Source organism: Meles meles, chromosome 12, assembly GCF_922984935.1.
Source record: "Meles meles chromosome 12, mMelMel3.1 paternal haplotype, whole genome shotgun sequence".
Taxonomy (NCBI): Eukaryota; Metazoa; Chordata; class Mammalia; order Carnivora; family Mustelidae; genus Meles; species Meles meles.
Genome location: NC_060077.1, coordinates 82,631,047 through 82,646,859, shown reverse-complemented (window position 1 = coordinate 82,646,859; position 15,813 = coordinate 82,631,047). Strand labels below are relative to the sequence as shown.

At 40.8% G+C, this 15,813-nt stretch overlaps 1 protein-coding gene across 1 annotated transcript in view; it reads right to left on the bottom strand.

Moving 5' to 3' along the window:
- Nucleotides 1–15,813, bottom strand: part of PHLPP1 (PH domain and leucine rich repeat protein phosphatase 1) — a 208,308-nt gene that overhangs the window by 82,920 nt on the left and 109,575 nt on the right. Inside the window, exon 3 of the mRNA XM_046025178.1 lies at nt 13,857–13,982. Coding sequence (XP_045881134.1) covers nt 13,857–13,982 — 126 coding nt within the window. The remainder of the gene's footprint in view (nt 1–13,856; nt 13,983–15,813) is intronic.

The following is a 15,813-nucleotide window of genomic DNA, read 5'->3' as shown; positions in this document are numbered from 1 at the left end:
ACATACATGGCACCTATTAAAACTAAGATCCTTCACGGAAAAGACCTAAAAGTAATAAAAATACGTCAGAAATCCAGCCGGCTATGCCTCAGAGCAAGTAGCCTTTTACTACTATTTTCTTCAAAGTAGTAGGAATCACAGTAATACTAGCTAACATGTAGGGGTGCTTCAGTTGTGGGGGGCCCTCTCCTAACTGCTTTAGCCATCCTAGTTAACTTCACAGCAACTCAGTGTGGCAAGGACTTACCCTCATCTCAAAGATGAAGAGTGAGCTGAGTCACCGAGCGCCGCCCATGGTCGCATGGCAGCAGTGGCAGAAGCTGAGTTTGAATGCGGACCTGTACTTCTAACTCCCACGATAAAATGATCATCTGACCCCTCAGACCACGGCAGAGGTGATCGGAGGTCATCCCTAGGATAAGCTGGAGCCTCAGGAATGGCAGTGACATAGCAGTGACCGAAGACAGTCCTCCTGGAGAGAAGCAGAGAACGTCTGCTGACCGCAAAGAGCCTTCAGGGAAGGGATGACGCCCATGGGGGCACCGCTCCTTGACCTCATGGGCTCTGCCCACTCCTGTCCACACAGCTTGTCATCTGGGCAGCTGTGACGCCAGCGGGCAAGCACCTCATCGAATTTTAAAAGGTTCTAGGAAACGTTAAAAAGGTTATAGAAATTTAGAAAGTGAAAGAAAAAGGCACACCAAAATTGCCTCAAATCTTTGTTATAGAAAGGGACCCCTGAGGGGCCTCACAATTAAATACAAAATCCTTTTGGCAAAAGTAACTGTACTTCTAATGCACCTCCCAACATCCAGACAGGGGAAGACACAAAGCTGAGACCCAAGCAACTTGACATGCTAGAGAAAGGAACAGTCGTGACCATACTCAGGGCGTGTGAATGTTCTACCACTTCCAAGCCACGTAGCTCTGGATGGGTCACTTCATCTGTCTGTCCTCTGCTCCTTCATCACTGAAGTGGAACAGAGAGCGCCTCCCCTGGTAAGATTCAACAAGCTGCTGTAAATAATACTTCTCTCGTTTTAAAACCATCAGGAGAGGCTCTGCAGACCAAGTACCACTTGACCAACACCCACAGCAGCTAGCGGTACAGACCTGTAACACGCGAAAAGGGACGACAGCACGTGCCAGTGCTCTTGCCACCTTGAGCGGGTACACAGATACAGCTCGGTCAAAGGCAGAGCACATCCGTGATGAGGCTCTCAGGCCGTCCATGAACTACACATGACAGGATTCAAGGGTCAGAAGATCGGTTCCGTGTAACCGCGGATAAGGAAATCAGTGCTAGTTTGGATTAATAGCAAAACTTTTTCTTTTTAAGATTTTTATTTGACAGAGAGAGAGATAGCAAGAGAGGGAACACAAGCAGGGGGAGTGGGAGAAGGAGAAGCAGGCTTCCCGCAGAGCAGGGAGCCCGATGTGGGGCTCGATCCCAGGACCCTGGGATCACGACCTGAGCTGAAGGCAGATGCTTAATGACTGAGCCACCCAGGCGCCCCAACAGCAAAACTTTTTTTTAAGGCTAAGAGTTGGGGAACTAAAACAGGATTTGCCCTCATGACCTACATATTCTGGAAGACACGTAACAGTGAACATGAATTCCTACCACCTTCTCAGGTTGTCTTCTTTTCCAAATTACTTGTAAACATGTGCGGGGTGGGGTGGGGGAAAGTTCATTTGGCCCTCAAAATATTTCCCCCAAAGTACACTGCAGGGTAAACATAAAAATGATAATACGAACAACAAACTTCCTAGACTACCTACTGGGCTTCCAGATATTTCTAACATGCTCCTCAGTGCAACACGTTCCTTAGTTGTTTCTTGGCAGCCCTTTAGGGCACTTATGTCAAAACTGGTCTCAGCTCTGAGTCCAGCTGAGCCGCATTTCTAAACCAAGATATGTCTCCTAACCTAACCAAACCACGCTACGCTTCTGAGGTTATCACCTTCCCAAGTTACAAGACTGTCCTCCGCGTTACTCCCATTATTCCTGACGTTCACTTAGTGAGCAATCATCTTTTCTTGGCAAGAGAAAGTTTAGAAAAACATTCACGTGACTTTTTGTTGTTGTTGTTACCAATATACTTTAGTGAAGGGGCATTTATCCTTATTATGGGCCTAGCGTGCTCAAAATTAAGCAAAATGACCCTGAAAGCCTTGCTGAAATAGGACGAGGAATTCCACTTGTGCAAAGCAAAAGACACTGCACACCAGCACAATGAGTCATTAACTGCTCCGGCCTAACCTTCCGTGGCCTGGGAAATGATGCCCCCGCTACAGGGACAGTCTCTGGGGACGTTACTAGACTGCTCTAAAAAATCCTTAACCTCTTAACTGACCTAGTTTTAATTCTCACCCCCTAAAAAATGCTTTGGGAAGGAATGAGGTGGGAGAACATAAATTTAGAAGAGTGTCCACTGATCTTTTAGCAAAGCATTCTAGCAACTTATTTCAACTCCATCCTCATCGACAGTTCCAGAATACTTACCAAACCGAAGTTTCCAATTTTAGTAAAATTCAAATTATCACTGCTCTACAACATGCAATCATTTAAAAAAAATTTTTTCTACAAATATATAAGAAATCCCTTCAATGGACCCCAGACCTTTTCTGTAATGACATCTTGTTTCTTGATCCTGTACTAATGCTATCATTTTATAAAATCTGTTTAACAGATGAAGAAACTTGTATAAAATGAATTACAATATATATTAATAGGAGCTACTAATGAATAATAATTAATAATTAGTAATTAAAATACATTAATAGGAGCAAAGCAAGGAGCTGATGTTCTTAAAGCACTGTTAAAGCAACAGGCTGTAAGGATATAGAAAAAAACAATACTGAGAAATTTAGAGTAAGAGCTCCACCGAAGTATCCCAACCCCTCTTTGCCAGGGGAGTGGAGCGGATGTGGACGAATGAATCTTTCAACACATGTTTATCATCTGCTTCTACGAACCAGGCACTAGGCTTGGTCCTGGAGAGGTGGCACTCTGTGTCTTCAAAAGCTTAGTCCCTGGGGACACAGACACCTACACTGCCGTAATTCAAGAGGGCGGGCACAACGGTGTGATGAGGGCACCCAGAGCAGAGAACACAAACCTCAGAGCAAGCCTGTGACAATCCCAGCACCCACCCTCCCCTCCCTTGCCCGGGCACATGGGCAGAGTCTTGCACATGGCCACCAAGAGCAGACACGAGTTTGGTGTTCGTGCAGGGAGCTTGGGGCACGGCCTTCTCTGGAAATGCAGACCTGGCGCCACCTTTCCCAGAGCCAGAAGCGACAGGGAAGAGCTGCACGGAGATGGCACCGCCAGCCTCCCAGGATCACTCCAGGGTCACGCCGGCAGTTATCTCCGCTCCGCACACACAAACCCCATTGTGTTTCTGAGTAACAACAGAAAAACAGAGCTCGCCTGGGCGGAGATCAAATCTGAACTCAGAGTTCCTTCCTCATTTCCTTATTGGCAAACTAGGTGTAAACAGTCCCTCTAGACAGTGGCCACCTGAAAAAGTGGCATCTCCCTGACCACGGGGAAGGGAAAAGACGGCCAACCACCAAAAAACTTAACTTCTAGCTTTCTCGTAAAAGAAGTGATGAAAATGTATACTTAAATGATTCTACTATCAGAAATGGGCTGCTTGTTTTGTATTTTAAGTTCCAAGTCGAACATACGAGGTCCAGCATGTTAGACACAGACAGGTCACTGACATTTTCCCAATTATTCTGTGATTCCTTACTTCATGAAATTAAAAATCAGACTAGTGGGTAGAAGAACTCCAATACTCTGGGTTTCAAATATTGGGATCTTCCAAGATAAGCAAATACATAATGGTTACAAAACTCGTACGGCTATATATATATATAATGTTTATACATATTATAATACATATTATATTCACATTGGTTTAAATACTCAGACTAAAATGACTTAACCTCATAATATTAACACGACTAGATACAGAGATGTGCTTAACCATACATGGTAAATTCCCGAGACAGCAACACTTGACCAGTTGTTGAAGAATCAGAAAGCAAGCAGTCCCCCCAACAATATAATCGATTTAATCTGCCTGAGATGACTCCAACAGCTCCTCAGATTTCTTAAATACATCTTGGTCATCCTTTAAGAAGTCCGATGACCGGAGCCCGGGGGTCCCGCTCACGCCCCTGCAGCATACCCCACACTACAGACCGGGCAGCAAACCACCTCTTCCCCCACCGAGCTGCCCGGGTGCAGCCGACAACTGTGAAGGTGAAGTACTTCCCTCTGACATTTTCAGGACATTTCAGTTGTTATTTGAGTCTTGGTTTGTTTGGTCCCCTCCGGCCACTGTTAAACACTGGAAGCACCATTCAAGAGAACAGAGCAAGGGAGCAGCCCTTCCTGAATAAAGCCAGGCTGGACACCTCCGACCTTTGTCCCCTCATCTGCAAAACGGAGATGTGACAGTGTCTCCTCCAGACTGGCGACTCTCTGGCTGGGAAGCCCGACGTGGCGGAGTCTAGCGAGTGCCTACCTCACGGGGCTGATCAAAGCAGCTGGAAGGGTGCTTGGCACACAGAAAAGTCACCAAAACATGAGCGATTGTGACCGGCATTACTGCGGTCACTGCTCGATCAATTCATCAGGCGAAGTGATTTTATGAACAAAATACACCAACAAGTTGGCGGTAAAAACAAAAATTCTTTTATTTGGCGTTGACCTCACAAAGGAATAACTGATTTGCTTTGGACAGAACATGTGAAGCAAGGAAATAAGGGTCATAGCCTCCGGGCTCGTGGGCTGGCGTGGCAAGTACCGCCATGGATAAACCAGATACGCCCGTAGGAAGCTGAAGAAGGGACCGGGAACCACGTGACAGAGGGACTCGCCGGAACTACCAGAGATGCTCCTCCTGAAAACAGACCGCTGAGGGGCGGGAGAGGGCACGGAAATCATAGTAACTTCAGTATTCGGAGGCTGTCGAACAGAATTACCCCGTGTTATACCAGAGAGCAAACCTGGATCAGCGGGTTGAAGCCACAAGGAAGAGACTTCATCTGGCTGAGAAGGAAGAACTGTCTGGTCAGACACTACAAGTATCTGAAACACTGTAGACGTTTTCAGGAGGGAAGAAGTCCAGAAGGTCCTTTTTGAATCTTGAATTCTAAGTCTCTGAACTAAGAGCACTTGATTGTGGCCACAATTGAAGGTTAAACTAAAGAACACTTTCAAAGAAAATACCAAATAATTGTTAAGATAATTATTCCAGAAAACTACAACAGGTAACAACATTATGCTTTTGGTGCCTCTCCTACAAGGGCCCTTTCCAACCTTAAAATAATATGTTGCAACTTTAAAGCACAGCTGTAACGCCTTCCCCTGACACTGAGAATGCATTTTATTACAGGTAGTAACAATATACAGATAAAATCCACATGAGGAATACATTTCTTCCATTTGCTGAGACCCTGAACTTGAAGTTGAGCCTAGTAGAGTGTCCAGCATCAAGCAAGAGTGGAATCAGTCTTCCCTCTTCTCTCCCTCCTGCCCCATGTCTCTCAGGGCAACCTTGTAGTAATTCCAACAGAAGTGCAGAAGAAAGGGAAGGGGGTGAGAAGACCCAGAGAGGGAAGATGGAGACACAGGAGATCAGTTTTTTACCCAGTTAATGTATGAGCCAGAAGCATTTCACAAAAGCATGCTTCTTTTGTTAGGGAATGGTAAACAATCTAGGTATTTTTTATATTGTATAAAATTAGATTATAAAACCTTGGAGAAAATAAAATGAAATGGCTTTAAACTGAAATGACTCAGATTCAAGGAAAAACCCCTCCTTTAAGAATATGTTAACTAGGATTTCAGAACCAGTAGTTGCCACAGGAAAAAATAGACTGGATTAGCAATGTGGAAATAAGATGAAGCATAATTATAACCACAAAGAGAGCATCTTAGTATTTTTACTAACTTAATCACAGTTTTACGTAGTACAAAAACAAAACTTAATGCAATCTAAAATATTTCATCGTTAGCTTAAATTCAAAGCAGAATTCCTAAATTTCCTAATTTCATAAATTGTTGCTGATATCCATAATAAGGAAAGATTCCATAACATGAACATGAACTTTTTTTTTTTTAAAAAAGGTTTTATTTATTTATTTGACAGACAGAGAGAGAGAGAGAGATCACAAGTAGAGAGGCAGGCGGGGGTGGGGGGATGCAGGCTCCCCGCTGAGCAGAGAACCCAATGTGGGGCTTGATCCCAGGACCCTGAGATCATGACCTGAGCTGAAGGCAGCGGCCTAACCCACTGAGCCACCCAGGTGCCCCGAACATGAACTTTTATGTAACAAATCCATTACTATGTTAGAAAGTTATCATATTTGGTAACTTATAATCAAATTTCCCCCAGGAAATGACATGGACCTAGCAGGAAATGATCTAGACAGGCCATTACTTTTTTAACTTTAGTTAGCTTCTATTTTTTTTCTTTCTCATGCTGCTCAGACATCTGTGATATGACTATATTTTCACATTTTACACAGCTGTGCCTTTGTACATACTTTATACCTCCCCTTGAAATGCCCTTCCCTGCTTGTCCTTGTGGTGAACTCCTATTCATCCTTCAGAACTCAATTTGCCCATTACCTCCTTGAAGTCTTCGTGTACCCAAACAGCTCATATACTGAATTTCCAATTTTTCTCGCATCTTCACTACAGAGTTGGTACAAGAACAAACTCCTTGAGATGGGGTGATGTATTATAAGCTAAAACCCATGTCACATGGTTTCACTTAAGCCTCGACCACAGATCTGCTGGACTGTCCTTGGTCAAATGGTCCTTAATTCTCTATCTAAAGAATGGGTATAAAATGTGAAGTGAAAGTTTCTAAAACACAAACGAATGAACACCAATAAAACCAACCAAAAAAAAAAGCCCGAATTTCCTGGCAGAAATGTGTTGAGAGCAAAGCCTCTTACCATCATAATCTCAACTACAGCACAATCCCTAAAAGACAGGTTTCCAATCACGCTGACAAAAAGCAGCATACTCCCTAATCTACACTTCAAATTAAGAAGCAAATAATGTGTAAAAGATGACTACATAATCTCACAGGGTTCCTTGCAGCTCTATCTAACCACACAAATCTTTCTGTTGGAAACCCTAATCCTATTACATTAGAATGACTGGACTCAAGTAGTTAGGGAGGTATTCTTGGAGTGAAATCTGGGTGAAAAAAAACACCCTTTTTAAGCACATGAAAGCAAAAGTTCATTTGCGATTCACCATATACTTGATTCTTACTTAAAGGGGTGATATTCACTCGTTACTTCACGTGATCTTTAATTCAGCATGAAATGTGGCCCTGACTTGCCTACACTATTTGTATTAGGAGGGAATCCAATATATTGAGGCAGCCAAAAAGTTCACTGCAGTGACAAAAACAAAACAAAAAACAAGGGGCCTTGGATAAATACTATACTACAGTTAAGAAGAAAGACAGGAGAGAGAGCCCCTATGGTAGCCACAGCCCCTGGAAAATGCCAGGTCAGCCCCTGATCAACATGGAGGGAGACGCATACACAAGCTATGCCCCCCAATGGGGTGTGAGTTAGTCAGGAAGGGCCATATAACACCCACGCGTAACACAAGTGCTCACGGTCGATAATTACAGAAGGTGGGTCACAGGTATGCGCTGCTACTACAATATTTTGTCCGCTTCTAAACATCTGACCTTTTCCATAATAAAAAATTAGAGACACATTCATGCACAACACCCAATCCATGATCCGAATCCCCACTTTTTATGTCTTCTCTGAAATAAAGAAACAGACTTTAAACTGGGACAAAACAGTGCTGTAGAAGTCACTAAGGTTTAATAAAAAATTAAGTAAGCTCAGGCTATAGACTCACATAAAGACTAACTGCGAAAAGAATTCACAGGATTAATCAACACGTCCAAAACTAATGCCTTCCAAAAAGCGGGCCACAAAGATAGACGTCAAGGTCAGCGTTTCTCTAATGTCACCGTGCATTTGGTGGGAGGTCTTCCGCAGCTCCCATTCCTCTCTCCACCACCACTCCCCGTCTTCCCCCCACTGCTCGGAAAACAGACTGAAAACGTGCACCCGTGCTGAGCCAACAGAGCCCTTTGCTACACTGCATACAAGGGGATGTTTACCGAATTTTTAAAGCATGTCATGCGTTAATATTTTGGGATGACTTTACAATAAATATCGTAATCCTCCCAAAGGAGCTGTTTCCCTCACAGTATCTATCACTAACACCCTCCCAAAACAAAACTCCAAAGAAGTGCCTTGGGTATTATTTTTTTTTTTATTATTATTTTATTTATTTGACAGAGAGAGAGATCACAAGCAGGCAGAGGCAGGCAGAGAGAGAGGAGGAAGCAGGCTCCACGCGGAGCAGAGAGCCCGATGCGGGGCCCGATCCCAGGACCCCGGGACCACGACCCGAGCCGAAGGCAGCGGCCCAATCCACCGAGCCACCCAGGCGCCCCGCCTTGGGTATTATTTTTGCAAGCAATAGTAAGTGCTAGGATTAAATTTTAAAAATAGTAAGTATATAAAGGCCTATCTTGGTAGAACGTATCTGACCTTTTATAAATTTTCCTAAAATCAAATGAAACAAATAAGAAGATTAACACTTCTCTTTTCACTAGGTCCAGAAGCATAAACTGAAAATAAAGAATTGCCCTTTTAAATTATCTAACTCCTTTTAATTTAAAAAATCATTGGAATTGGTTCTCTTTGTCCTCCTACCCAGAATGAGGTGGGGATGGTCCTTAAAAATCAGAAACTCAGATATTTCTTTCTGTTGCTTCTCTTTCAGATTCTTATCAAAATGAATCTCATTTGAACATTAAGATGTATGACAGATGAATGGATAAAGAAGATGTGGGGTATGAGTGCAATGGAATATTACTCAGCCATCACACAAAAATGAAATCTTGCCACTTGCAACGTGGATGGAACTAGAGGGTATTACTGCTAAGCAAAATAAGTCAATCAGAGAAAGACAATTATCAAATGATCTCACTCGATCTCACTCCTATGTGAATTTAAGAAACAAAACAGAAGATCATAGGAAAGAGAGGGAAAAATAATACAAGACAAAATCAGAGAGAGACACAAACCATAAGAGACTCTGAACTTTAGGAAACAAACTGAGGGCTGGGGGATGGAGTAACAGGGTGACGGACATTAAGGGGGGCGCGTGATGTGATGAGCACTGGGCGGTACGGAAGACTGATGAACCACTAACCTGTACCTCTGAAACTAACAATACATTATATGTCAATAACTTGAACTTAAATTTTAAAAAAAAGATTAAAAGATAATGTAAAAAAGGGGAAAAAATAAACATTAGGATGTACAGCAATCCATTCTATGCTGCGTCTCTCAGTAAGAAAAGAAAAAGAAAGTCTCCACATAACGCTGAACGACTGAACTGCACAACCTCTGATGCCTGCGGACATGACTCAGAACAGAGGCAGCGGCAACAGAAGCTGGAAGTACAGGAGGCTTGTAAGAGTCAGTTCTGGCCACTCCAAATTCCCCACAAGCACATACTCCTCCACGGACCGAGCTTCTCAGCAGCCTCTCGCCAGTAGCCCCAACCTGCTCCCCCAGGATGCTGGATTAAAGAAAAAGACCAGATCACAGGACCACCCTTAACAGACGAAGTTTAAAGAAGAGCAGGGCTGTTTTATATGGCATCCATATCCAAATAGGGGGCTCTCACCCTGATTTCTCATGTAATATCTAAGCTCTTCAACCTTGTAACTCATTTCTCCTTTAATTCACTAACCATAACAACTTCTAAAAACCTTTGAAATGTGTATCTGGTGTTTAAGAATGGAGAAAGGAAAGACACTGTATCTAAAATATGCATTTAGCAAGATGTTCTGCCCTCTGTCCCTGACCCCTGACTTTTCAGGAAGAAATCTTTCTCCCCAGTGTCTGCCATCCCAAGTTCTGTTACCCCCAAAGGCTGCTGTGGCTGTTAAGAACAGCAAAAAGTCCTTTGTTCAGATAAACCAAGCATATGTGTGTCTTTATCTGCTTAAAATAAATATAAAAACAGGTAGTACTTTAAAAAGATTGGTCAATCGGTGATAACAGCAGGAATGATGGCCATGAAACTGTTTCATGTATTTATCTAGTCATTCTCATACACATAAGCTACGATGTGCCAGGGTAAGTCTATCATGCACGTATCTGACCTAAGCTCTAGGAGGTAAGGACTATTCCTATTCCCTTTACCAAATGACAAGGCCTAAACTTTAGAAGCTTCGACACAGTGTCAGGGCCAGTGGTGGCAGAATCTATGTCTGCCTTAGTTTGAAACCCAAACTCTTTACTCCCACACTATTTGGCTTCTGCAAATGTTCAGAGCCTTTCTGAAGGGAAAGGAGATTCAGATTCTAATTTGAATTCCTTCTCACTAATACCAGCCAACTACTAGTTAACTACTTATTAATACTAGTAATTTAAGGTAATTAGCTCACATTCCCTCCTGGAAGCACCCACCCACACTTGTGTGAAACGCAAGCTGCAGCCTTGCTGTGTCCGTGTACACTTGTGAATGATCTTCTGCTTGTGGCTGCAAGACGCATCAGTCACTCTCTAACGGCCATACCACCATCGGTGAAGAGGAAACGGACACCACCAGTCCTCCACCCAGTCACCATCACCTTCTTGGTCACAATTCTCTCAGCCCCCGCCTTCTCCTCCTGAGTGGCCTGTGCCTGAGTCTGTTCATGGTTTCGATAATCAGAGAGAGAGAGAGAGAGAGAGAGAGAGCAAGCGCGAGCACCTCGTTCCAGACACACTATCCTGTTAGACCCTGGAGATGGTCTATCGCCCAACCAGCAACAGTGAAGACTATGAACCAAGCTAACACGTGACCTTTACGATCACCAACCACAAGTTAGAAATCAACAATTTCCACACCCCATTAAAGACATTTCATAACCTACCTCTTTGCTGTCTCTCTAGAAACAAACTCTTTGAAGTTAAAAAACTGTATTTGGCCATTGTTTTAAAGGTGCCAATATAAAAAGTCTAATTAGTGCTATGGTTTCTGACTGAGGCTACAATTTACAATTTACTCCTCATTCAAACCTAGAATGAGAAGTAGAACCTAGAAGCCATTTTTTATTCCAACCTTTTCTTCATGCTTGGTATGTAATTATCGGTAATCCTGTCACTCAATCTTCAAAACACATCCCAAAACACATCTATCCACTTTTTTCTGTTTCCTCTCTCACCTCTTGCCTAAAATCCACACGAGCCTCCCACCAGTCAAACCCCGCCTGCCTCCCTTCTCATCCTCCAAAACAGCAATGTCAGATCGCGCAGCTTTCCGGAAGACAGCTCTTTTAATGGCTTGCCATTATGTCAGGAAGAGGATCCAGACTCCTTACCCTGTTCCGTAACCTAAGACCCCTGCCTTCGCTGACTGCACATCCCTTGTTCCAGTCTTCGCCCTCTCACACTCCCTTCTCTGACTGCTGGAAAACTCCTCCCATGATACCTTCAAAAAACTCCCATAACATCTTCAAATACTTCTTTCCTTAAAGTTCCAGTTTAAACGTCCCCTCCTCAGAAAGAATTATTCCTCCTCCATTATTCTCTGTCATAATAACTTGTATTACAGCACTGTGATTATTTGATGTTTTCTTTGTGTGTTTACTTATTTATCATTTGTTTTCCCCAAAGTAAGCGCTTCCAAGAGAGGAATTAGACTTGTTCTCCGCTATATTCCAGGACATAGAACACATATGTAACATACAGTAGGTGCTTAATAAATGCTTGCTAGCTTTAGAACAGTGACTTATCAATTGTGTGGATGTTTAATATACAAGACTATTAAACTTAATACCTATTAATCTTTTTTTATTATTGTTTCAATCAAAACAATGTGTCATTGGTAAGCTCAATAATTTACATATATTTATTTACATCTTTATCCATGTTTAAGAATTTATACCTCTAAAAAAAAAAAAAAAAAAGAATTTATACCTCTGACCTGTTCCAAAAAGAATGCAAAACAGGTCACTATGACACTGGATTTGATTTAAAAGATCAAAACATCTCCATATTGGACATTCTACAAAATACCTGACCAATACCCTTCAAAACTGTCAAGGTCATAAAAAAACATAGGAAGACTGAAAAACTCTCACAGACCAGAGGAGACAAAGGAGACATGACAGTCGAATGCAAGGTGGTACCCTGGATTAGACCCTGGAACTGGAACAAGACATTCATGGAAAAACTAGTAAAATCCAAATAAATCTTGGAGTTTGATAGTTCAGAATAATGTGTTAATACTGGTTTCTTAGTTTGGGCAAATCTATCGTGGTAATGGAAGATGCTTGGGAAACTGGGTGAGGCTATGTGGAAACTCCCTGTGCTATCTTTACAACTTTTTTGTAAATAGAAAATCATTCCAAAATAAAAAGTTTATTTAAAAAATCAACATCTCCATATAGAAAGAAATGTAATGCACTCTGACCACATTTGGCATTTTATTCTGAATAAAGCCGTGTAGACTGTTGACTTACTGCCTCAAACCCATGCAAACACTTAAATATAAAAGCACAGTATTCTTTAATACTTGTCTCCTCACATTTGCAACCACAAAAGTAATTTTAAAACAACTATACAGATGTACTTATTGCCTCTAATACCACAAGAACTCTACAAGGACGTCTGCAGAAGAAATGTTGTCTTTCCCGTTTTCTCTAGCAGGCACTGCCCTTCCACTTGCCTACCAGATTGGGAGAACCCTCTGAGTCCTATTAATCCAAACTCTGCCCATTGCTGCTTCTCAGAAAGGAGGGGAAACTAAAATTCTTAAGTGTATGGCATCATCAGAGGACACAGTTTTTATACCTGATAATTCAAGTGCGGCCAGTATTTCAGAATGTCTTTCTAGACGTTATTCTCAAATTTTCTATTAACTGTTTTAAAAAGTTATGTCCTATTCATTCACTTGATAAATAATTACATCATCATACAGCAGTCTGAATCACATTGAACTTGGATAGCAAATTCAAAAATATGAAAGCAAATTCCAAAGTAATGGTTCTACACCCAAGAGAGGTTTCATAATTTCATAAACACACCCAAAACCAAGGCACCAAATACTACAATCCACCCATTTTACACACAGTTCTATAAATGTGATGTAAAACCATCTTCACACAAAGTACCTGAAATACCAACACTTATTTATCTTATTCATCGTGTTACTCTAGCTTCCATTACACACACACGCACACACACAAGTATACTGTTTCATTGCTCGTGGTAATCTTATTCAATTAGGGGACTATAAAACGGTCAAAATAATAAAGATCTGAAAAGAAAGTAAGCCATTTGAAAGGCAGAAGTTGAACAGGTGAAAAGGAGATGGCACAGATTAAACCACTTACATGAAAAAAATAGAGGAAGAGGGGAAATCTGTAATAATTCTTTGGGTATTTTGTGGTTTTACAGTTGTCCTACCCTGGGCCAGTCCCTTAAATATTCTTAGCTCATGTTCCTTACCTATAGCATTAAGAGAGTAATGCCAATCTACTCACTGATTTCTTTTTTTCCCCCTTAGGATAAACAAAACCTAACAAATGAAACACTTCGGAAATTTTTAATTGGCTACTTTTAAGCCAAAATGAGCTTTTTCAAAATTCGAATTCAAAACTACTAGCAGTATCTGAAAAAAAAAAAAAAAAAGTATAATACTACATTCTGGAATTGGGTAAAGCAGAGAGAAACTCTGCAGCCAGCTAGAAGCTGAACATTGATCTCAGGTACGCACTTACCTTGGAAACTTGTCGAAGCCACCTTAAATACTCTGTGAATGTATCAAAACAAATGTAGTAAGTCTGGCTTTGGGGTCCAGAGGAGCTAAATGCTAAACAGTGCTGGTGCTTTTTCACTTCTTCTACCTATAAAAACAAAGAGAGACAAAAAGAGTCAGGAAAGCAGACCACGTACATAGTTCATGAACCATACCTTGGGCCAGTGAGCCTGCACAGATTTGCAGCTTTCCCTACATACGTTCCTCTTAACACTTAAAATGTGTTAAGTTCCTGAGTCTGACTAACCAATCTGAATTACGAGGAAATAGAAAATGGGGAGTTTTATCTTCTTTAGATTTCCCCCAAGAGCGAAATTTTCTTCTTCCTGTTTAAATTGGAACAGACTCCCTCCCTATCTTTCTCTATCTTCACAACAGGGTGCTAAGTTTCTTTTTTCTTTTGGACGGAGCTGTACGTTATATTTTACTTAAGGATTTTTATTCCAGATAAGTTTTCTACTTTAAGGGACTTTTCTATTACTCTGAATTACAACCTCTTAGAAAAAGTCTTCAAGCATGTTAAGTAATTTTTTAAAAATTTAACATGAAATTGAGATTAACATGAAATAAAACTCTACCAAGAGTCCTAACTGAACCTTCAAGTTCTAATAAGGCAGTGATACAGTCAAATCAAATTTCCACTCCCAGTAAATTCCTCCTAAGGAGGAAAAGTCCAGATAATAAAGTAACATGATACTACACAAGCTTCTATGCTTCACTTACAAAAATGATCACAGGTCACAAGGGAAGTATAAAAAATTTTCAAGAAGATGCATATCACAGACTATGCTCTAGGACCAAAATGCAATTAGAAGTTACATGTCAATAATTTAAAACCCAAGTATACTTAGAAAACCAGTAACATACTTCTAAACAAGTTAAAAAAAATAAAAATTTAGATATTCTTAGAACTAAACCATTAAGAAAGTACTACATATTAAAATTTATGGAACACAACAAAAGCAATACATAGGGGAAATTTTATAATTTTAAATATTCATATTAGAAAAGAAGGCAGAAAATTGTTTTCATTGATATGTGTCTCAAGAACCTGGGGAGGGGTTGGCTCGGTGATGGACACTGGGGAAGGTATGTGCTATGGTGAGTTCTAGAACTGTGTAAGACTGATGAATCACAGACCTGTACTCCTGAAACAAATAATACATTATATGTTAATTTTTTTTAAAAAAGGAAGAAGAAGAAAAAAGAGAGAGAGAGAGAAAAAAAAGAACCTAGGGGGGAAAATACCACACCAAAAATTAAATAAACTCAAAGTAGAATAAAGGTGATAATAAAAAGCAGAAATTAGTGAAATGAAAACCAAATATACAACCATATTATGAACATTAATAAAATACTGGTTCTTTGAAAAGGCTAACAAAATCGAATGTTGACTGATGTAGGTCAATGATATCATGATAATGATAATGACACAAACATCATTAATAATGTAAGAGAGACAAGACTACAGATTAAGCAGAGATTTTAAGCAATTTTGTGCCAAAATCTTAGGAAAATATATTTTACTAACACTAACTCACAAAAAAAAACCTAGAAGGCCTACATAGTCCTATAACTATTAAAGAAACTGAGTATTAAATTTTTTTTTCTCAAGAAATATCACACCCATATGGTTTTATAGATGATTCTACCCAAAATTCCATGAAACAGATCTTTCCAAACTTGTGCAAACTCATCCACCAAACAAAAAATGAAGAAAAATACCACCACATATTTCATAACCAGGAACAGATCATCAGAGCAGTAACAGAAAGGAAAATTTTAGGCCAGTCTCAGTTATGAACACTTATCTTGAACAAAATATTGCATCAGGATCCAGAAATACAGGGGGAAAAAAATACAGACATGTAGAATCAGAAAAACAAAACAACAACAACAACAAAAAACCCAAACATCAA